Source organism: Heterodontus francisci, chromosome 15 (assembly GCF_036365525.1).
Source record: "Heterodontus francisci isolate sHetFra1 chromosome 15, sHetFra1.hap1, whole genome shotgun sequence".
Lineage (NCBI taxonomy): Eukaryota > Metazoa > Chordata > Chondrichthyes > Heterodontiformes > Heterodontidae > Heterodontus > Heterodontus francisci.
In genome coordinates, this window is record NC_090385.1 from 90,374,136 (window position 1) to 90,398,931 (window position 24,796).

The 24,796-nt window shown below is 43.0% G+C and overlaps 1 protein-coding gene across 1 annotated transcript in view; it reads left to right on the forward strand.

The window, feature by feature from the left end:
- LOC137377786 (sodium- and chloride-dependent neutral and basic amino acid transporter B(0+)-like) overlaps positions 1–24,796 on the forward strand; it is a 111,040-nt gene that overhangs the window by 12,533 nt on the left and 73,711 nt on the right. Inside the window, exons 4-7 of the mRNA XM_068047845.1 lie at positions 3,873–4,040; positions 10,714–10,852; positions 11,586–11,718; positions 13,357–13,497. Of these exons, the coding sequence (XP_067903946.1) occupies positions 3,873–4,040; positions 10,714–10,852; positions 11,586–11,718; positions 13,357–13,497 (581 nt within the window). The remainder of the gene's footprint in view (positions 1–3,872; positions 4,041–10,713; positions 10,853–11,585; positions 11,719–13,356; positions 13,498–24,796) is intronic.

The window sequence follows — 24,796 nt, forward strand, 5'->3', positions numbered from 1 at the left end:
TGTCCATTCTTGCACACTCAACTTGTGAAATTTATTTTATTCTAGGCTTTATTTTCTTCTTTCATTTGAGTATTAAAATAATAAGAACCTTAGCTTTACACTTCATTATTTTCACTTGCACAGGGAAGGGAGTGGTAACATAATAGTCATGTTACTGGATTAATAATTCAAAGCCCAGACTAATACTCTAGAGACATGAGCTCAAATCCCACTATAGCAGCTGGGGGAATTTAAATTTTAATTAATAAAAAATCTGGAATGAAATGTTCGTCTCCTTAATAATGATCATGAAACTATAGATTGTTGTAAACACCCAATTGGGTCGCGAAGGTCCTTCAGGGGAGGAAATCTGCCTTCCTTACCCGGCCTGGCCTACACGTGACTCCAGACCCACAGCAATGTGGTTGTCTCATAATTGCCCTCTGAAATGGCCGAGCGAGGCACTCAGTTTCATGTGAAATTGGGGTGGGACAATAGATGCTGGCCTTGTCAGTGACACTCACGCGCCAAGAACAAATAAAAAGAAACACCAGTGGCATTGCTCACACTGTCAGGTGTTGAAATGTTTTATCAGGAGGGAGATGTTACAACATGGAGCATTCACTGTATTATTCTGCTGCACAGAGTTGTGTTTATATTGGTCTTTGATGTCGCATGGGTTAAATGCTGTTAATAGGTACATTCTGAGGTCAATTAGAGAATAATTGTTTCTCTGTAGATTGCACCTGTTGTGAAGCAAATAATTGGCTCTCTCTTTCTGATCTTTATATCGTATATTATCGATATAGTTTAGATAACTCGGCATATCTAAACATGAGGTGTCAGTCTGGTGAAGCCACAACACAGGACTACTTGCATGCCAAGCAACCGAAGCAGCATGTGATAGACAGGGCTAAGTGATCCCACTACCAACAGATCAGATCTAAGCTCTGCAGTCGTGCCACATCCAGTCATGAATGGTGGTGAACAATTAAACAACTGACTGGAGGAGGAGGCTCCACAAATATCGCCATCCTCAATGATGGGGGAGTCAGCACATTAGCGCTAAAGACAAGGCTGAAACATTTGCATCCATCTTCAGCCAGAAGTGCCAAGTGGGTGATCCATCCCAGCTTTCTCCTGAGCTCCCCAGTATCACAGATGCCAGCGTTCAGCCAATCCAATTCACTTCGCATGATATCAAGAAACGGCTGAAGGCACTGAATACTGCAAAGGCTATGGGCCCTGAAAACATTCCAGCAATAGTACTGAAGACCTGTGCTGCAGAACTAGCCATGCCCCGAGTCAAGCTGCTCCAATACAGCTACAACACTGGCATCTACACAGCAGTGTGGAAAATTTCCCAAGTATGTTCTATGCACATAAGGCTGGACAAATCCAACCTGGCCAATTACTGCCCTATCAGTCTGCTCTCAATAATCAGAATGTGATGGAAGGGGTTGTCGACAGTGCTATCAAGCAGCAGTTGCTCAGTAATAACCTGCTCAGTGACGCTCAGTTTGTGTTCCGCCAGGCCCAGTCAGCTCCTGACCTCATTGCAGCCTTGGTCAAAACATGGACAAAAGTGCTGAATTGCAGAGGTGTGGTGAGAGTGACTGCCCTTAACATCAAGGTAGCATTTGACCAATGATGGCATCAAGGGGCCCTCGCACAACTGGAGTTAATCGGAATGAGGGGGAAACTCTCTGCTGGTTTGAGTCATACCTAGTGCCAAGGAAGATGGCTATGGTTGTTGGAGGTCGACCATCTCAGTCCCAGGACCTCACTGCAGGAGTCCTTCAGGGTAATGTGTTCAGCCCAACCATCTTCAGCTGCTACATTAATGATTTTCCCTCCATCATAATGTCAGAAGTGGGGTTGTTTGCTGATGATTGCACAATGTTCAGCACTATTCGCAACTCCTCAGATACTGAAGCAGCCCATGTCCATGTGTAGCAAGACTTGGACAATGTCCAGGCTTGGGATGATAAGTGGCAAGTAACATTCACGCTACACAAGTGCCAGGCAATGGCCATCTCCAACAAGCAAAACTCTAACCCTCTCACCTTGATGTTCAATGGCATTACCATTGCTGAATCCCCCACTATTAAGATCCTGGGGATTACCATTGACCAGAAACTGTACTGGACTGGCCACATAAATGTTGTGGCTACAAGAGCAGGTCAGAGGCTTAGAATTCTGGGGCAAGTAGCTCACCTCCTGACTTCCCAAAGCCTGTCCTCCACTGATTTGGAGGAAAATATAGGTGGTCTGATTAGCAAGATAGCAGTAGCAGATAGTGAAGGGGACTGTCAGAGAATACAGCAGAATATAGATAGACTGGAGAGTTGGGCAGAGAAATGGCAGATGGAGTTCAATCAGGGCAAATGCGAGGTGATGCATTTTGGAAGATCCAATTCAAGAGTGAACTATACAGTAAATGGAAAAGTCCTGGGGAAAATTGATGTGCAGAGAGATTTGGGTGTTCAGGTCCATTGTTCCCTGAAGGTGGCAACGCAGGTCAATAGAGTGGTCAAGAAGGCATACGGCATGCTTTCCTTCATCGGACGGGGTATTGAGTACAAGAGTTGGCAGGTCATGTTACAGTTGTATAGGACTTTGGTTCGGCCACATTTGGAATACTGCGTGCAGTTCTGGTCGCCACATTACCAAAAGGATGTTGATGCTTTGGAGAGGGTGCAGAGGAGGTTCACCAGGATGTTGCCTGGTATTGAGGGTGCTAGCTATGAAGAGAGGTTGAGTAGATTAGGATTATTTTCATTAGAAAGACGGAGGTTGAGGGGGGACCTGATTGAGGTGTACAAAATCATGAGAGGTATAGACAGGGTGGATAGCAAGAAGCTTTTTCCCAGAGTGGGGGATTCAATTACAAGGGGACACGAGTTCAAAGTGAAAGGGGAAAAATTTAGGGGGGATATGCATGGAAAGTTCTTTACGCAGAGGGTGGTGGGTGCCTGGAACGCATTGCCAGCGGAGGTGGTAGACGCGGGCACGATAGCGTCTTTTAAGATGTATCTAGACAGATACATGAATGGGCAGAAAGTAAAGAGATACAGACCCTTAGAAAATAGGCGACAGGTTTAGATAGAGGATTTGGATCGGCGTAGGCTTGGAGGGCCGAAGGGCCTGTTCCTGTGCTTTAATTTTCTTTGTTCTTTGTTCTTTGTTCTATCTACAAGGCACAAGTCAGGGGTATGATAGAAAACTCTCCACTTTTGCCTGGATGGGAGCAGCTCCAACAACACTCAAGAAACTCGACAGCATCCAGGACAAAGCAGCCCGCTTGATTGGCGCCTCCAACATTCACTCTGACTACCACCGGCATACAGTGACAGCAGTGTGTACCATCTACAAGATGCCATTGCAGCAACGCACTAAGGTTCCTTCGACAGCACCTTCTAAACCCACGGCATCTACCACTTAGAAGGACAAGGGCAGCAGATGTATGGGAACACCACCACCTGCAAGTTCCCTTCCAAGCCACACACAATCCTGACTTGGAACTATATCACCATTCCTTCACTGTCGCTGCGTCAAAATCCTGGAACTCCCTTCCTAACAGCACTGTTGGTGTACCTGCACCCCAAGGACTGTAGTGGTTCAAGGCAGCAGTTCACTGCCACCTTCTCAAGGGCAATTAGGGATGGGTAATAAATACTGGCTTAGCCAGCGATGCCCACATCCCACGAATGAATAAAAACACAACAAAATTGTGACATCTAAAGTAAGATTGACTCAGAACTTACATATACAAAAACATCTGCCTTTGTATTGAAATAGCTGGGAATAAATTGCAGCTGAATTTATGTCAAAGTACTTGTTCAAAATAAACTGTTTTGTATCTAACCTTCTGTTCCTTGTTCCTTTTTAAGGTGTGGGGATTACGATAATCCTTGTGATTACAATTGCCCATATTTCCTACTCTTGCATCATCGGCTACAGTCTGTACTACTTGTTTGCTTCCTTCCAATCCCCCCTGCCGTGGGCAGACTGCTTCAGCTGGTGGGGTGCAGATGAAACCTGCAGCAGGATTCCCAAAGGTAATGTGTTAACTTCTATTGGGTAAAGTATAAACACTGACGATTCACATTTCATTCTGTCAGTCTGAATGAGAGAGAAAAGTTAACAATAGTTCCAGTGACCATCTTCATTGTGATCATACAGCAGAAATGCTTGGATACAAATCAGCAACAGGAATCATGTTACTGAGTCACTGGAATTGCAGGATAATCAGTGATAACTGTTTATGAACAAGAGAAATACTTTAAGGAAACTAGTTGATCTTCGATGGACTTGTTCTTTCTTCCTGTAACTGTGTCTCTACTGGCAATATATTCTCGAATTCTTTCTGTTTTACTCACTCAGTCTTTCTATTTCTCTTCCACTCTTCTAATCCCAAGGGTTAAATTTGAGATTGCTGATATATGTGCACTCTCTCCAGTGTCAGTATTTCATGCACAAATATTGGGCCTTGGAATTCCTCATCATGAAGCCTGTGCAGTGGCCTACAGATAAGTACTTATTCTCCATAACCGTGGTCATCAGGCATGTTAGCGGCTGAAGTGTGCAGCAGGGTCAAGAGGTCGGTCAGGAGGGATCGAGGCTCACAGTGCTGGAGGTTGGGTCTGGGGTTGGGGAAGAAGATCAAAGTTTGGAACCAGGGCCTGGATGTAAAGATTGTAGATTTCAGGAATGGGAGTGGTGACGATTGTAATGACAAATTCCTTTTTTAACACAAGATGTTTTGAATTGGTTTTCTCTGAAGTAGCTAGCTCGAGCAAACCAGGACCTGAATCAGGTGACAGGCCCCTTGTTTGAATACACAAATGGCCTTTTGCCTGCTTCAGGCATGGGTAAAGGACATGTCCTGTTTGTCATTACACAGTATGGTAGGAGGTACACTTCTGGTTGGAAGTGCATGCACATTTGCTGCCCTTTGTTTTGGAGTCTTAGCAGACTGTGTAGAACCGGGAAAAATGGACACATTGCAGCCAAATTTAATCCCTGCCATCTTTTTATCTCCAGGTTTCTGCATTTATATATCCTTTATTTTCTCTTATCTGTGTACCACTGTGTCTGCCCAGGAATCGTTTCTCATTCCTTCTTTCTTAGAATCATGGAACAGTTACTGTACAGGAGGCCATTTGGCCCATCGAGTCTATGCCAGCTCTTTGCAAGAACAATTCAGCTCGTCCTACTCCGTCGCCTTTTGCCCGTAACCCTAACATTGTATTTTTATTTCAGGTGCTTATCCAATTCCCTTTTGTTAACCACAATTTAATCTCCCTCCACCACCCTCTAAGACAAGGCATTCCAGATTCTAACCACTCACTGCAAATATTATTTTTTCTCATGTCACCTTTGGTTCTTGGTCAATCACCTTAAATCAGTGTCCTGTAATTCTTGATCCTTCCACCAATGGGAACAGTTTCTCTCTATCCACTCCATCTAGACGCCTCAGGATTTTAACACCTCCATCAAATCTCCTCTTAACCTTATCTTTTCTAGGAGAACAACACCAACTTCTCCAATTGATCCTCGTAACTGAAATAGGAATTAAAAAAGATAGGATTTTCCCATCAGAGTGATCTAAGATGTGCGTGCCAACATCGATTCACAAGTTTAGAAAAGCCTTGAAAATGTAACAATGTGGTACCTGAATATCTGTGTGAGGGACTGGGAGCAGGGGCCTGGTCTAAGTGGAACAGGGAGCCTGCAGGCTGGGCAACGATTGGAGGGAGCAGCGAGGCAGGGGTTTGACCCCAGGGTGGGAGTTGAACTGGGAGCTCAGTGATTGGTCTCTGTTTACTGTGTGAGCAATAATATATGAACATTCAAATGGTCAGCATAGACCAATGAGATCGGTGTGATACAATGGACAAACACGGAGAAAATTCTTTTCTCAATTGCCTAAATTGTTTGTGCTCCACAATGCTGACTTTTCGTAAACTCCAAAATTTGTGTGTGTGGCACTTTTTCTTAAAGCGCTAATTCTACTGATTTTAGTGCTAACTGGAAAAGGCTGATGTGGCGGAAGAGGAGGAGAGTTTCTGTACCCAGAAACCAGGATGTGCAGAGGCCTGGTATGCTGTTTGAGAAGGGGACAGGTGTTGCAGCCAAGTCACAAGCTGCTCTCTGACAGTCCTGCCTTCTTGAGGTCTCCTGCAGATGTGCTGTATCCCTTCACTCCAGCTTCTACAGCACAGGACCTTCTGCCTGTATCAGCTGCTGTCCTGCAATGTCGAGATTCAGACTCCCGGTTATGGTGAAGTTGCTCCGAGCACAGCACAATCTAATAATCCTCAATGCTGTCTCTGGAGACTGTTGAAGTATACACTCCCAGACTTGACCAGGCATCTGACATGGCTCTTCAGCATCCTGATGATTCTCTCAGTGACCTGTCTGGAGAGCCCATGCACCTAGTTGTATCTCCTTCACCTCGGTCTGTGGGATATGAGGAAGCATCACCAGCCATGGCAGTGAGGGAGAACTCATCACCAATTATCCTCTCATCAACTGGTTCCCTAGCCCTGGGTATGTGGCTATTACTGAATTGTACTCAGTGAAAACATCATACAGGACAGTGTGTGCTGTGTTTTCCCATGCAGGATGTGCAGTTGTGTATCACAGACTATCTGCACATTGAGGGAGTGGTAGTGCTTTCGGTTAATGTAGCTTTGTGCGTTCTGAAAGGGAGCTTCAGTGCCACATGTGTTCTCTCAATCCCTCCAGTCTGGGGAGGTCTGTATTTCAGAACCCTCATCGTTTGCTCCACCACAGATATTCTAAATTTAATGAGCCCCCAGCCCTACAGAGCAGGGTGTTAGTGATCTGTCAAATGCTGTCCTCACTTCCCCCTGATTAATCGACGCAGGTTCCTTTATGGATGTCTGGAAGGATCCAGACTTTGTTCAGGGCTGTGATCACTGTCACTTCCACTGTGAGGGCTCTCCAGGACAAGGACTGAGGTTTCAAACCATCATAGAGCAGGTCACACAGTTGGTTGACGGTCTCCTTTGTGAATGACTAACAGCGCAAAGTCAGTTTCTCCAACATCTCCAGGAATGCCAGTCGAGGTCTGCCCACTGTCTGGGAGGAGTATCTGTAAATGTGATACAGTCTCCTCCTGTGTTGCTTCACTCGTTGGACCTCCTGTCTCTGGTTCTGTTCCACCTCTTCCTCCAATAAAGCAAAATGCAGGGCTACAGCCCCAGAGTGAGCTGTCTTTATCCATTTACTCAAGAATAGACTTTATAATGGTGTCCTGCAGCAGCTTGGTGATGGTGTCAATTCTCTTCCTGATCAGCTGATCTGTGCTTCTTCAGGTGAACATAGGGTCCCTATACACCTGAGAAACTCCACACAATGTTAAGAGACAAGTCCCAAACAGGCACAATTGGATGGTAATTGCATCTGAGAGCTGGGGCATGGCCAGGTTTGTGGGCAGAGATTTGTTCAGATACAGTGTTTGATGGATGGAAGAAAAGGATTGAACAGATTTTGTTAGATAGTATTATTGCACACAACTGCTTTATGTACATTATTTTGCTTTAATTTAAGCCACGTAATGTATTCTCTCCCAGATTACATTTCTCTGGACACAAATGGGGAGGAAACGTGAGGCCAAAAAATATGAAGTTAGGATCCTGAAACAGTTAACATTGTGTCACATGGTACACAGAGACATGAAGAAAAGGTTGGAGTGTAAGATTTGATCAAAGGTCACGGATTACCCAAAAGAGTTAAGGAGTTACAAGTGGTTTACTGAGAAGTGACAAAGTGTTACGGCCAGGTGAGGGGTTGGGGCAGGGTAGTGGTTTCAGACTCCCCTTTCATCCCTTCTGTGGTTTGACCACAACAGGATGTATATTTTTTCAACACAGTGATTGAACTTACCACCTCAGTGAGCGCTTGCTTCTGCTCCTCTAATATAATTGCCAAAGAACCAATCAGACAGGTTTTCTTGAGTTTAAACAAGAAAGATGTACATTTATTACTCTTAAGACTCTAAATCGGTTAAAATTACTAAAATACGCTATACATTCATGCACACATTCACACAAGAGCCACACACACACATGAATAGATTAGAGGGGGAAAACAGATTTGGTGGTTGGAGCAGAGACCGGAATAAATGGAATTTAAATATGGTATATCAGTCCCAGAGTCCTCAGCTGAAATTGTAATCCTGACGTATTAGATGGGCCACGTGCACAGTTGCGTGTTTGTTTCTCAGGCTCTGGAAGGCAGAAGAAGGGGTTTTATACTTGTCCCCTAGTTGTTGGCTGTAGCAGTCTGTCGGCTTGAGGTTTTACCAGTTGCAGCTGGATCTTCTCTGGATCTTTCCTGGAGAGAGAGAGAGAGAGAGATGCTCTTTAGATGGCTTTTCAGTTACTACCGTCTGCTTTCTGTCTAACAAAGCTGACAGTCTCTCCAGAGCGGCACATGCAGTCACATGACATGACCAAAACCTCTTTGTGGTTTTAATGAGGTCCTTCTGGAATCTTCTCTGAGATTCAAGGCTCTATGCCTCAAGCTGTCCAGTCACACTTGGTGGGGGTTGGCTCTTTCAATGTCAATCAGTATCAATGGCCCCTGACAACTGTGTTGATAAGGCCATTTCAGGTAATTTAATCAGAGAGCACCCCATTGTTCTGGCTAGGTTGAGGCAGTTGTGTTGTCTCCAGTCTAATCTTTTGGTGTTTCAAATATAAGCTGCCATCTTGGCTGCCAGTTTACTTTTTTATAAAAGTTTTTTGTAATAATTTCCAGTAAGAGTCTGAGGCAAGGTTCCAACTGATGAAATTAATATTTCCCATTTGGCATGTCGGGTTTTCATGACACAAAGCAATAGCTCAAATACAACACATAATCAGAATAAGTTGATATATGACCCTGAAGAGGTGAGGACAGTTTACCAGTCCAGGATTGGATGGACAGATGATGAGAAGAACAGTCTGATCTTTGTAGCCTGTGGTGATGATCTCTTCTTCTTCCATTGTCTCTCCCGCTGGCTGAGATGGTAAGCTGAAGCTAGCATGGATCCACCTCAGGGTTGAGTTGACCAAGGTGTTAGGCTGATGCTAGCATGCACCTCAGACAGCATTTCCCCGTCTGCCTGTCCTGCCTTCACAACTGCCCATTTTTATAACTTATTTTTTGAGGCTGCTAGATATCTCACGTCAATCATTTGTTTCATTACTTTTACTCATTCAATTGTCCAGTTCCTGGGGATTGGTGCTCAGGCGGACCCTTCTCAACCTGGCTGCAGTCCATGACATCATCTTTACTTATCTCTTGAGAGGACATCCTGTCGCCTTCATCCAGGCAGCTTGTTTAGATATGCAAGTTAGGACTCCTTCTCCCAACCTTGTATCAAACTTACTCATAGGCCTGTTTCTATGTTATATTCTTGATCAGATAACAGCCCTGATTTCAAAAACCTTATTCATTGTGGTTAACATCGCCTTGTGTCAGCTGAAGCAGATTTCTGGATGACCTTTGACCAGAGAGATTTTTTTATGTAATGCTAAATTTTGTTTGATCTCATATGACGATTAGACGACCATTTCTTAGAACTCCCCACCTTGAGAAGGAAATGTCCTTATAATCAGCGCCTGCCTAATCGAGCTTTTTCGAAGTTATTGTCCCACCTCCCTGACTTCTTTAATTTGATCTGAAGTTTCCTTATTCATTTCGGTCAAAATTCCCTTCATTTGCTCCCTCGTAGCTTCATCCTGTTCCCACATGGATTCTATGTCTGTCCAATTCCAAACTGCAGCCTCTGCTGTAGCACTTACTCCTATCCACTCTCCCAATCCTCACCTCCATCTCACATGCTCTGTACCTTCTATCACTTACTTTAAACTTATAACACTGCTCATCTATAGGGCATTGTGATGTGGCAGGCAGGGGTGGGGGAGGTAGGGAGGGGGGTTGGTGCTGATGGTGGGGGTGCAGAATTCTTCACTATCTGTTCCAGCATTCCTTTTCACAAAGTCCTTCACCATTTGTTGCACCATTTTGCAGTGGAATATCTCATAGGTATGGTTACACAGGCCTTTTGACAATTGAGTTACTGACAGATTGAATATCACCAGGGCAATTTCATATCTGTTCTTTATCACCCTTTCTTTCTCTCGAACGTGAGTGGGGTGATTTGCATGGTTACCACAAGGCCATATGCTACCATGGGATCATGCAATACCAAAGGATTCTGTGGTACCAGCAGGTCATGTGTTTCCATATGGTCTGTATGACAATGAGGGTCATGTGTTACAATGGGGTCACATGTTACATGAGGTCATGATTTGCAGTGGGAGCCACTGATGTTCTGGTTAACAATCAGACACACCATGGAAGTTCTCCCACCACAGTGTGTTTTTCATATTGATGGGCTTTTGTAATAATCATGACTCATTGAAGGAACTATACACTTTAATGCCTTAATCTGGTTTATTGATTATTAGTATTGAAGAATTTGTCAAATAAAATCTGCTATTACAAACAGAGTGAGCACCAGAGCGGACTGTGCTGTAAGTGGAGTGTGCAGACTGTGCTTTTGTGTTCTGACCAATCTGCAGCCTCACCCATGTAATAAAAGGGATTGGACTGATTCAGTCAAAGTGAAACAGTGGCCCTGATTATATCACTGGAAATGACATCATCATTCCCAATGAAATGTCATTCTAAAACACATTCCACATTTTCTAGATCCACTCTGCAATCTCACTCTGGATGATGGATATTTTGAAATAGTTAATACAACATGGCTGCATGCAAACAATGAAACTTGCCCAAATGGATCAGAAATCTACATTCCTCACCAGGGTCCAAGTGAGCAATACTGGGAGTAAGTAAATTACTACAGATAGCTGCACCTATAACCTACACAGCTGTACCAGTAGCTTCCTCTTGGGAAGGTTAGTTTAGTGAATGATCTGTTTGTTTAATGAGTAAAAAGCTGTTTGATTTAGAAAGAGATACAATTTACATCATACATATGTTACAAAATGACATCACAACATGGGTCTTTTCATTAGTTAACAGCTCCCTGGTTTACTTTAAAAATATTTATACTGAAATTTCTAAACATTAAATGGTTCAATTATCTGGGACTGATATCCCTTTCTCTGTGTTTTTAATCAAATACAGTATTGTATTTAACCCATAGACCTGGGAACTGAATTAGGGGAAACTGTCTGGGAGCAGGTACCATGTTCAACGATATGATGGAGCTGAATTCATTGGGAGACACAGTGAGTAACGCAGGTAGTTTTAACAGTGCATTGTAAGGCAGTCAGTGAAACTCCTTCAGGAACTCTTTCAAATCAGCTCTGCAGGGAATCTCACCAGGACTCACAGCTGAAATAAAATAACAATAGAAAGAGAGAAAAATATAAATGATATCACATTTCATCTTGGTAAACATTTACTTTTAAAAGCCGAACTGATTCTGTTTAAATTGGATAGCATTGAAATTGATGTGCACTTGACTAAATACTCTGATGCATTGTTTCTAATAGTTTCTGTGTGTCATGAACAGTATTCTTATCTAAGATGTTTTCTGTTGAAACTTTACTTAGTAAAGTGGTTTTACGCCGTACCAGTTCAGTGGATGAGACTGGAGAGATCATTTGGTATTTAGCCCTCTGTCTGCTTCTGGTCTGGCTGATAGTTGGAGCAGCGCTATCTAAAGGAATCAAATCTTCAGGAAAGGTAAAATGATTGGTGAAGAATGGGGATAAAACTAGTGACAAAGTACAGATTTCTGTAACAATAAAACTAGAATTTATAAATCATTTGTGCAGTGGGCTGGTTTATCTCACGGCTGAGATGGATTAGATGGGCTGAATGGCCTCCTTCTGTGCCATTATGGCTCTATGACTCTGAGTAATGTTAACAATGACTTTTTGGGGAATGTGCGATCCATAATTTATGAGCACTGTGTTCATTGTATCTTCATTATATTTCGTTGTATGTAGGTGGTGGGCATTGCTGGACTCCTTTCCTGTTCTATTTTCTTTCATTACCTTAATCACAGACATGACTTGTAACTGCTACAGAATTAGATCTTTGTCCTTGATGAGCTCATATTACGCAAGCCAACAGAAATACTCAGTCAAATCATGCAATACAATTCCATTTGATGACATGATTATTACTGAGTTTATGATTCACGATAAGAACTTGGGTCCCATAGTTCACAATTCCAGCATGACTACAGCAAACAGTAGTTTGCTCAAAACACTTACACCAATTCTGTCTTTTGTTCTCTACATTCTATGCATACTAAAACTAAACCACAACACATTAAAAGAAGCACAAAGTAGACTTCAGACAACATGGAGGCAACAAGATCTATTCATGTTCATCAATCACTCCCAGTGATTCCATTATTATGGTTAGGTGGTGTTCTTAAGCTCTTTAATTGCTTTGTTACTATAAACAGTGACCAAATAACATGTCCCAGACCCTCAAGACATAGATGAGTGACTTTCCTATTCCTTCAGTTCCTCGCTCTTTTACAATGCATCCCCCTTCAGCAGAACTGAAAGCTGGAATAACTCATCATGTGATAATATCATAAACAATGAAGTACATTGAAATATATGGGTCGTGTGAACTCACATTCGCAGAGGCATGAACTAGGGATTCACTTGTGCTCCTCTAAATAGAAACAGACTGAAACTGTGGTTGTTGGGTTCAGATGTGCATGTTTGTATGTTTATCTCTGTAAATAAATGCTTATAAAACTATGTAAAGATTGTCCCCAGTTCCATACTTCACAACTTGTTTTTTGGAATATAACACACTGCGGACCTGAGTGAGATCTGAAGATCTTTCTCCTGAGTGAAAAATCAGCAGCAATTCCCCAAACCCCTGAAATGTGTCCCTCATTCTAAGGGTTGCAGTCACTGATACAGGACTTTGGGTGAATTTCCAATTAGTCTGGAAGGCTGGACAGGGCTGGATAAGTGATTGAGCTGATTCAGGTCATGGTTTTATTTGAGTGAAATGAGATTTGTCTGGACAATGAGAATGACAAATAAACCTGAGGAGTAAATGTGAGCAGTTAATGATTCATCACACTCTGAACAATTTTCCTCTTTAAATGTGTTATTTCCATGAGTATGAAATATAAGATGGAACAATATTGCACCATTTAAATTCAATTACAATACAGAGCTCAGTGTTAAATATTCATTTCATGTAGTTATTCCTCTTCCAATTGTCTTTTGCTTCATTCTCTGCTTTGATTACAACCCTGTTAGTTTTCCATTCAATTGAAATTCATTCTATAAATGTTTCTACCAGCAATACCGGAAAATCTAACAAGCTACTTTCCATTATCAGGTGGTTTATTTCACTGCAACATTCCCTTATTTGGTTCTGATCATACTCCTGATCCGAGGTGTTACCCTGGAGGGAGCCGAGAAAGGAATTGAATTCTACATTGGAAGCCAGTCAGACTTCTCAAAACTGGCTGATGCTGAGGTAAACACACCAGAATAATCCATAGAATATCAGCTGTAATTTTCAGTCAAACTGTTTCATGTTTCTGTTTAGTTATCTTCTGGGTGTTTGAGATACTCAGTGAAGGGGTGAGTGTTGCTTTTGGATTGTTGTTCACTGATAGGAAATATTTCAATAACTGCTTTTGGGTTCAGGGAATAATTGATTCCTTGGATAAGAGTTAATGGTCAATGCATGAGCATTATATGGTGGGACGAGGGTGGGATGTAGGATATGGTGATCACAGTAATGCCAGTTCCACTATCTCACAAGTCAGGAGACAAACTTTTAAAAATCAGATTATTTGTTATAAAAATCATGAGTTGCTTTTTTTTCAGATATCGGCCAATATAGATTGACAGTTTGTTTATAAACCTAATTTGTGGTTTATTTAATCTCGAACAGGACAGATCTCTTTACAAAAACAATATTACTGCACTGCTTGGACGTAACAAAGCCTCATTTCAGGGGCCAACATCCTGCATTCCGATGACGCCTGAGGAATGTCCGACCTGTGATTGAGTTAGGTCATCTTTCAGGCATGCATGCTGTCTGCCTAAGACAGACATGTGGGCCCTTGCATAGAGTAATGAGGGGCCTAATGCCTGATTTAGGACCCCTTGGAGAAACTGAGATGTTGAGACGTCAGTCCTACTCCCACCAATGGGTGTATTTCTTGTATGACTCAGTGTTTCCTCTTCATGAGTCCTCCCTCTAGTAGGAGTCTATGGGAGGTGTCTCTTGAAAAGTGCTATAGTCTTCTTCTGCCCCCCTCTGGCTTGAATCTATGGGAGGTGTCTCTTGGAAAGCTCAGCAGTCTCCTTCCCCCTACCTTCCAGTAGGGGTCTATGAACTGTCGTCTCCTTCTCACATAAAATTTATGGAAATTTTTGCCGCAGAAGGAGATTATTTGGTCCATCATGTCTGCACCACAAAGGCAATTGACTCAATACCCTCTGGAAAATTTCCTGCGAGTAAGCCACACAGAAATCCAGGTCAAACTTTAAAACTAATAGGTTTCTTTCAAGTCCTTGGTCCATCACTGAACAATTTGCCACTCTGCCATATCAGTTCAGTTCACTGAAACAATCGTAAAATGTGCACTGTCGATTATACAAATTGGCAAACCTTAAATGTAAATACTGCTTCTGACTAACAGACACTAATGCAACAATGTGTTATATATGGATATATTGTTATACTATCTATAAAGTGTTAGGAACCAATTAGCTAGGAACTAGTTGTTATGTTTAATTGTTCCAGTGGGGGCCTCATTCACGGCTGCACTAGGGAGTCATGTTATATGTAACACAAGAATCAGGTTCTACAATACACAGCATGTTGCTGAAATAAACAAGACTGACTCATGCCTTTTCCAACATCTGGGAACCAGAAACAACATAAAGATGAAACAGGATGGCAGCAAGTGTCTGAGTAAACCTAGCACATTTTTAAAAGCATCAGATTGAGAAAAGTGACCCAAATTACTGCCAGAGGGAGACAGAAAAACTGAGTAACTCATGCGAAAACTCTAAAATAAAAGATTGCAGTGTCAGTCGGGACAGGAATGAATGCACTGCTACAGCCCATCATGAATTGGGGAGCTGATGATGTCATAGAGGTACTTGAGAAGTTTAAACAAAAGTGCAATTTGGCATTCAATAGTTCCCTAAAAGGCACTAGTGAAGAAGAGAGGATCAGCTATATCCTTCAGTGGGCTTGAGATAAAGGATTAAATTTATTTAACAGCTGGGACCTAAGTGAAGAGGACAGCAGTAACCCAGACAAAATTTTTGAAAGATTCAGCACCCATCTCCAGCCAAAATCAAATCATCGGATATACCGAAATGAATTTCAAGGCCTCAGACAGGAACTAGGTGAGCCTATTGACAATTTTGTAGCAAGATTGAAAAATGCAGCCAGAAAATGTAAATTTAAGGGCACAGATGAATGGCTGAGAGATCAGCTCATTTGAGGTTCTGCACATCCCGAAGTATAGAAAGCTCTAATTGGACAGGACAAGCTCACAATATCACATGCTGTAGACACTGCCAGAGCACATGAAGCCACAAGCAGACAGATGAAGACTCTGACCACCAAATGGCTAGCCTTCAGTTAAGCCAAAAGACAGGCAGCGGGTTTGATGTAGTGAAACAACAACTGAAGGATGTACACCAAATAGAGAGAAAGATGTGCAGGAGCTGTGGATGACCACATGAATTGACAGATAGAAGGAAATGTCCCACATATGGATCAATCTGCAGAGCTTACGGAAAGACCAATTGTAAGTGAGTGACCTGTGCGGGGTCGTAATGGTGAAAATCTCTCCTTCCCCCAACATTCACTTGTGGGGTTCTTGGCAAAGGCAGTGTGATATTGGGAAGTGGAATTCGAAAATGATGTCAAACAACACTCAGGTATATGGTGAATCAAACAAGGGTATTTATTAAACAAAAACCAACAGTGAAACCACTTTTACTCTGTCTTGTACAATGGCTATAAAAACATCACCCACCCAGTCCAAACTAAGATGTGTGTCTGGCGTGTTTCATAGAGGGACCCTAGCCCACACAGTGTGTCATGTAGTCTCGTTGGTGATACTCATGGGTCCGATGTCTTGCAGCTAGCAGTGGCCTGTCATTGTTGCAGTGCACAGTCTATCTTGGGTCGAGGATTTACCTCCTTACTTCAGTGCCGCTCTTTTCTTTCTGTGTCCTGAACTCAAACATGAGTTCCGTGGTCTCGATGTGCTGATGTTCTCTGCACTCACTCTATACAGCTTGCTGGAGATGCTGGTGTGCTTTTTCTTACTATTCCTGGAATGTTCTTGCTGAAGAAAAAACTCCTCTGCTCCAAAAACCCTACACCAATTATAGTGTTATCAGTTCACACCAAAAACTGTCTTGCTATTGTCCTGTGAGTTTGTGTCAGACAGGCCAGATATAACTTGTTGAATAGTTCTTTGAACAAGGTGGCCTGTCGCGTTTGGGGACAGTAGGTGAAAAATGGAGAGGAGATGAGTTGATCATGTCTTGATAGCTTAGAGATGTCTAGAGTGGGTGCTAATTGATAACCGGTTTTATTTTATTTGTAATGACTTGTCCAGGGAATGGTATCCCTTATCAGATCTTTGAATATTCAACGACTGGCTGGTGAACTCCCTGCTGTTTTGGTGCCTGTTTTCTGTCCCTGTATTTCTTTAATTGATTTTTAATCCGTTGTTCAGAGGCAATTTGTTAGTGATTTAAAGAGACAGTCCATATGAGTCGCATTCAAAGTGTCCTGGCCACAGTGGTTGAATTTAAAGTGTTCTTTGGCCTGGGCTTATTTGAGAGCTTAAAATTGGCTATGCCTACAATCACTGGGAAAAGATGTGCAGAACAACGCAAGAAGGTGGTAGACGAGTCATCAGAGCCAGAGTAACAGGGCGAAGGAATAGTGAAAGAAACCAAAACATTCATACCCTGGAAGATGGCAATGGGTTTGAAAACCTGATAGATACAGGAATCATAGAATTGCACGAAATGTCTGGATGTGACAGTTCCCAGAGAAAAGAAATTCACACAACCATTCAGATCAGGAAGAGGCTGAGAAATAAACCCACAACGATAAATCTCAAGGTGAAGATCGATACTGGAGGACAGAGGAACATCATCCTGCTCAGACTATACTAGCAGATCTTTCCTGAAAATTTGGAGAAAAATGGCTATCCAAGGAAAGGTGCTCTGAAACCAAACAACGTCATGACAACAACTGAGATTTGACAGCTAGGAACAACCCAAATCAGAGGGACACACAAAGGGAAAGATGTTAACTGTGTGTTCTACATCAGTGAAACAGATGGTTCAGCTATCCTGGGGTTGGGCAGTTGTAGAGAGCTGCAGATTATCTCAGTAAACCATGAGGTGAAGGAGGTGACACTGAGGGTTGAAGACAGTACACCCGTTGAAAAGCGTCCTTTGATAAGAAGCAAAGAAGATCTGGTACAAATGTACCCAGAGTGTTTTGATGAGACGATTGGATGCTTCAAAGATTTTGAGTATCACATCACGATTGACCCAGCGATGAAACCAGTGATTCATTCCCCACATAAAGTACCAGTAGAATTAAAAGGAAAGTTTGAAAGAGAACTCCGAGAAATGGAAGAAAAGAAGGTGATTACCAGAGTCACAGAGCCTACAGATTGGGTAATTCCATCGTGGTGAGAGAGAAGCCCAATGGACAGCAAGAATTTAGCAAAATCCCAAAGATCTTAACCAAGCAATAAAGAGGGATCACTACCCTATTCCCACATTGGAAGAAATCACACCAGCACTGGCAGGGGCAAATGTTTTCAGCAAGCTTGATGACAGAAATGGCCACTGGAATGTGAAGCTAGACACAGAATCTTCACTGTTGACAACTTTCAACACATCCTTTGGATGGTACAAATTCCTGCATCTACCCTTTGGCCTCGAAGGGAGCCAGAATGTGTTCCAACAGAAAGTAAATGAGACATACAGGGGATGCAAAGGAGCAGTTGGTATCGTTGATGATATCCAGATGTATGGTGTGGATGGAAAAGATCATGACAACCATCTACATGAAGCCATGGAGAGAACCAGGAAAGCTGGGATTAAGCTAAACGCAGACAAATCCATTGTGAAAGTGACAGAATGCCAGTTCTTCGGAATGGTGTACACACCTGATGGAGTTAAGCCGAGTCCTGAAAGAATCTCTTCCATCTCTGGGATTGAAGCTCCATGAGATAAGAGAGAATTGAGAAGTTTCTTTGGTTTGATACAATACATGAGCTCCTTTATTCCACACATGTCGGAACACACGGCAAACCTATGGGAGCTGATGAAAGAAGATGTAGAGTACCAGTGATCAGAGTCACATGACAGGAGTTCCAACAAACTCAAAAAGGTAGTATGCAAGCAGACAAGTCTGTTGTACTACGGCCGAAAGAAACCTGTCATTCTGTAAGTAGATGCTTCCACAAAAGGACTGGGAGCAGCCCTGGTACAAGAGGGAAAGCCAATAGCATTTGCGTCCAAAGCTCTGACATCAGCTGAGACAAGATATGCCAACACAGAGAGAGAGCTTTTGCCAGTTGTGTATGGATGTGAGAAGTTCCACACATATCTCTATGGGAGGAAGTTCACAGTGGAGAGTGATCATCATCCGCTGGAGCAGATCTACAAGAAAAATCGATGTAAAGCACCAGCAAGACTGCAGAGGTTACTCTTGAGTCTTCAGAGTTACGATTTCACTCTGAAATATAAGCCAGGAAAGACATGGTACTGTCAGACACCACCCTATCTCGGTTGTCACCACAGGAGAAACATGAGATAAAAGACCTAGGCATAAAAATTCATCACCGAGTGAACATAACACCACCAAAACTGAGTCAAATTAGAGATGAGACCAGCAAAGATGAGGAATTACAGATGTTCTCTCAGCAAGTGATCCAGGGATGGCCTGATAGGATACAGCACACACAGCCAGCAATACGACAGTACTGGTCTATCAGAGATGACATCTCACTAGAAGATGGTGTTCTGCTGGCCGGATCCAGATTAATCAAACCCAAAATAATGCAGTAAGAACTTCTCCAAAAGATACACGAAGACCATATGGGAATGGAGAAGTGGAAGCCCAGCGCCAGATCAGCTGTGTACTGAATAGGCAGATACAAAGATATCGAAAATATGGTGTCTACATGCAATGTATGTCATAAGTACAGAAACTCACAACAGAATGAGGAGATGATAGTTACTGAAGTATCACCCAGACCATGGCATAATGTAGGAGTCGATTTATTTACACGTAATCAAGAATGGTATCTCATAGTTGCAGACTACTATTCAAAATTCCCTTTTATCTGATAGATGAAAGACTTGAGAGCCACAACAACCATCTCAGCAGTATGAGTTCTGTTTGCTGAGCAAGGGATTCCTGAAAGGTTAATATGTGACAATGGCACTCAATTTACATCCAGAGAATTTAAGGAATTTGCTGACCAGTATGGGTTCAACACCATCACCTCATCACCACACTACCCACGGGGACACGGAGTTATAGAAAGACACGTCCAGACGGTCAAAAGAACACTTGTGAAATGCTAAGAGATGAAGGAAGACCCAAATCTGGCCTTATTGTCATTCTGGTCCACACCTCTCAAGGCTGACATGAAATCACCTGCAGAGCTGTTAAATGGAAGAAAATATAAGGCAACTCTGCCAAGCAAAATCCATCCTTCAAGTGACCAGGAGGAAGTGAAACAACAACTCACAGAAGCACAGGTAAGAGGAGTGCAACACTTCAACAAATATGCTAAATCCCCACCCGAGCTGTTTAAAGGACAAACTGTACACGTACAGGATCCAATCATGAAAACCTGGAGCTCGGAAAAAGTTGTTAGTGAAGCTGAGACTCCAAGGTCGTATATCATTGAGACCAAAACCGGCAACCAAATGAGAAGGAACAGAATCCATATTCGACCTACACCTGAGCTGGAACAACAGAAAAGACCATCAACAACACCGGAAACATCACTATCCAGTGAGACAACATTAACAATATCAGAAGCAAGTGACACAACATCGCCTGTACAGTGTGCCAACTCACCACTGAGAGCAACAAATGCCAAATCTACAAGAAGGAGGCACAACATCTTACCACCCAAGCGATACCGTGAATAATTAAAAAAAAAAAGAATACATGCTATCAAAGACTCTAAAAAGGGATTCACATTATTTCCACAAGTCGGATTATAATCTTTTTTGTTTGTATTGACAGTTACATTGATATCGGGGCATTATGTTTGAAAGAAAGAGGGATGTTATATATGTAAGTATTGTCATACTATCTGTAAAGTGTTAGGAACTAATTAGCTCGTAACTAGTTTTTATGTGCAAGTTTTCCAGTGGGGGGCCTCATTCATGGCTGCACTGGGGAGTCATGTTGTATGTAACAGAAGAATCAGGCTCTCCAGTACAAGCATGGTGCTGTAATAAACAAGACTTACTTCAACCTTTTCCAAAGTTAAAGAGTGATTCTTTCCAACATCTGGGAACCAGAAACAACATAAAGATGAAACACAATGTAACATGAGCCTAATTCACCATCTGCTTCCCAATCAATGACACTGTTCCCAATCAACAACATTGGACCCAAAATCTGCTGGAAACAAGGCAGAATTCTCAAGTGTATCTAAAGGAGGGGCATCAGTTCAAGGGAGTCCTGCCACAAGTAAGACTTTACACAACATGTTAGGAATCTAAAAAAACAATAGTTAGAATATGGACAAAAAAGAAAATTGCTTAGTTTTGAAGTTAGGATGCTACCCGACTGAAAATTTCAAGAGAATTTAGAAAGTTTATTTTTTACAATAACTACATTTTCCTCAAGCACCTCATGTTCCAATTTGTGGTTTTCAAATTATTTTAGCCATCTTTCTATGGCAGTATTTACTCATCAATGTCTCGGAGATATCATACTTAAAGATTTCAGTGCTTTGCCAAAGCTTTACCTCCTGTTTGAGAGAGAACATCTTCTGTGATGTTCGAAAAGAGTCTGTGGGGAAGGTACGGGGTTAATTGTGATTTTTAGCGGTGGGGATCTTGGAGAGCAGATGTTTCTGGCACAGTGTGCAGGTGCTGCCCAGATTCTCGAAGGGGATGAGTTGCTTGCCACAGAAGCCTGGGAGCAGCTAATTGTAGGACAGTCTACATCTGACCAGTGGGAGTCATTCAAAAAGGAAATAGTGAGAGTTCAGGGCCAACATGTTCCCGTAAAGGTGAAGGGTAGGACCAACAAGTCCAGGGAACCCTGGATGTCAAGGGAAATAGAGGATTGGATCAGGGAAAAAAAGGAGGCTTATGGCAGATTCAGAGCGCTGAAAACAGTGGAGGCACTAGAGGAGTATAGAATGTGTAGTGGTGGGGGGGAGGGTACTGAAAGCAATTAGGAGAGCAAAGAGGAGACATGAAAAAACATGGGCAGACAAGATAAAGGAAAATTCCAAGGCATTGTACAAGTGTATTAAGGGCAAGAGGATAACCAGAGAAGGAATAGGGCCCATTAGGGACCAAAGTGGCAATCTGTGTGTGGAGCCGGAGGACACAGGTGAGGTTTTAATTGATTACTTTTCATCTGTATTCAACATGGATAAGGACGGTGTAGGTATAGAGATCAGGGACGGAGATTGTGATATACTTGAACAAATTAGCATTGAAAGGGAGGAAATATTAGCTGTTTTAGCAGGGTTAAAATTGGATAAATCCCCAATCCTTGATGAGACGTATCCCAGGCTGTTCCATGAGGCAAGGGAGGAGATAGCAGGGGTTCTGACACAAATTTTCAAATCCTCTCTGGCCACAGGAGAGGTGCCAGAGGACTGGAGGACAGCGAATGTGGTACCATTATTCAAGAAGGGTAACAGAGATAGACCAGGTAATTACAGTCCAGTGAGTCTAACATCAGTGGGAGGGAAACTATTGGAAAAAATTCTGAGGGACAGGATTAATCTCCACTTGGAGAGTCAGGGATTAATCAGGAATAATCAGCATGGCTTTGTCAGGGGGAGATCGTGTCTAACAAACTTGATTGAATTTTTCGAGGAGATGACTAGATGTGTGGATGAGGGTAAAGCAGTTGATGCAGTCAACATGGACTTCAGTAAGGCTTTTGATCAGGTCCCACGTGGGAGATTGGTTAAGAAGGTAAGAGCCAATGGAATCCAGGGCAATTTGGCAAATTGGATTCAAAATTGGCTTAGTGGCAGGAGGTAGAGAGTGATGGTTGAATGTTGTTTTTGTGAGTGGAAGCCTGTGACCAGTGGTGTACCACAGGGATCGGTGCTGGGACCCTTGCTATTTGTAGTGTAAATTAATGATTTAGACGTGAATATAGCAGGTGTGATCAGTAAGTCTGCAGATGACATGAAAATTGGTGGTGTCGTAAATATAGAGGAGGAAAGCCTTAGATTACAGGATGATATGGATGGGTTGGTAAGATGGGTGGAGCAGGGGCAAATGGAATTTAATCCTGAGAAGTGTGTGTTGATGCATTTTGGGAGGACTAACAAGGCAAGGGAATATACAACGAATGGTAGGACCCTAGGAAGTACAAAGGGTCAAAGGGACCTTGGTGTCCTTGTACATAGTTCATTGAAGGCAGCAGTACAGATAATGTGGTTAGGAAGGCATATGGGATACTTGCCTTTATTAGGCGAGGCATAGAATGTAAAAGGAGGGAGATTATGATGGAGCTGTATAAAACACTAGTTAGGCCACAGCTGAAGTACTGTGTACAGTTCTGGGCACCACACTATAGGAAGGATGTGATTGCACTGGAGAGGGTGCAGAGGCGATTCACCAGGATGTTGCCTGGGCTGGAGCATTTCAGCTATGAAGAGAGACTGGATAGGCGAGGGTTGTTTTCCTTAGAGCAGAGAAGGCTGAGGGGGACCTGATTGAGGTATTCAAAATTATGAGGGGCATTGATCGTTTGGATTGGAAGAAACTTTTTCCCTTTGCAGAGGGGTCAATAACCAGGGTACATAGTTTTAAAGTAAGGGGCAGGAAGTTTAGAGGGGATTTGGGAAAACTTTTTTCACCCAGAGGGTGGTTGGAATCTGGAACGCACTGCCTGAAGGGGTGGTAGAGGCAGAAACCCTCACAACATTTAAGAAGTATTTAGATGAGCACTTGAAATGCCATAACATACAAGGCTTTGGGCCAAATGTTGGAAAATGGGATTAGAATAGATAGGTGCTTGATGGCCAGCACAGATAGGATGGGCCGAAGGTCCTGTTACTGTGCTGTATAACTCTATGACTCTATAAGCCGAGATGACAGTGGCTCCAGTTGATGCCGGGCTGCTGGGCCTCCCGGTTCCGGGCAGCGGGGTGCTCGGCTGCCAGCAAGATCACTAGGTTGTCACCTGAAACCAACATGGTGAAGTGGCTTGGGCTCCGCACAATCTGGCCACCCTCAGCCAACACAAAGTGACCCAGAGCGGGGCCTAGCTCCTGGGCTGAGGGGACGACATCAAAGCTCCAAATCCCGAACCTCAGGGAGCAGCACCTGGCCACTCAATACCAGAATTTCCCCAGCTCTTTGTGTGTACAAACCTGAGTTCCTCCTTCTTGGGACCTCTTTCCTGCTCCATGCAACGGGCCCAAGTGTTGCGAATTCGGCAACAGATCCTTTTTCTCCAGCTCTAACACAAACTTTGTGAAGGACTGTTAAAAATAATAAGATTTCACAGCACTCTCATGAGATTGCAAGTGAATCAGAGAATCATCGATCGATTACAGCACAGAAGGATGCCATCTGGCCCTTGGGGCCATCCCAGTTCTTTGCAAGAACAACTCACTGAGTCCAACTCCCCTGTCTTCACACTGTAGCCCTGAAATTTTTTTCTCTTCAGACAATCATACAATTCTCTTTTGAAAGTCTCAGTTAATTCCAGGGTTGCACAGTGGTTAGCACCACAGCCTTATCGCTCCAGTGACCTGGGTTTAGTTCTGGGTACTGCCTGTGTGGAGTTTGCAAGTTCTCCCTGTGACCACATGGGTTTCCACTGGGTGCTCTGGTTTCCTCCCACAGCCTAAGACTTGTCGGTTGATAGGTAAATTGACCATTGTAAATTGTCCCTAGTGTAGGTAGGTGGTAGGAGAATGGTGGGGATGTGGTAAGGAATGCAGGATTAGTGTAAATGGGTGGTTGTTGGTCAGCACAGATTCAGTGGGCCAAATGGCCTGTTTCAGTGCTCTATGTCTATGTCTCCACCACACTCTCAGACAGTGCATTCCGATCCTAACGACTCACTGTTTAAAAACAGTTTTCATCATGTCACTGTTGCTTCTTTTGCCATTTATGTTAAATCGCTGTCCTCTGGTCTGGATCCTTCAGTCAATGGGAACAGTTTCTTCTGCTCTGTCCAGACCCCTCATGATTTTCAACACCTCTATCAAATCTCTTCTTAATCTTCTCTTCACCAAGGAGAGCAGACACAGATTCTCCAAGCTATCCACGTAACAGAAGTTTCTCATCCCTGGAACCATTCTCGTGAGTCTTTTCTGCACCCTCTCTAATGCCTTAAAATCCTTCCAAAAGTGTGCTGCACAGAACACGATAGTACAGTTTAGACCAAACCAGTGTTTTATCCAGAACTTATCAGAACTTTCTTGTTTTTGTCCTCCATGCTCCTATTTATAAAGCCCAGGATTCCATAAGCTTTATTAACTGCTTTCTCAATCTCCCCTGCAACTGTCAATGATTTGTGCACA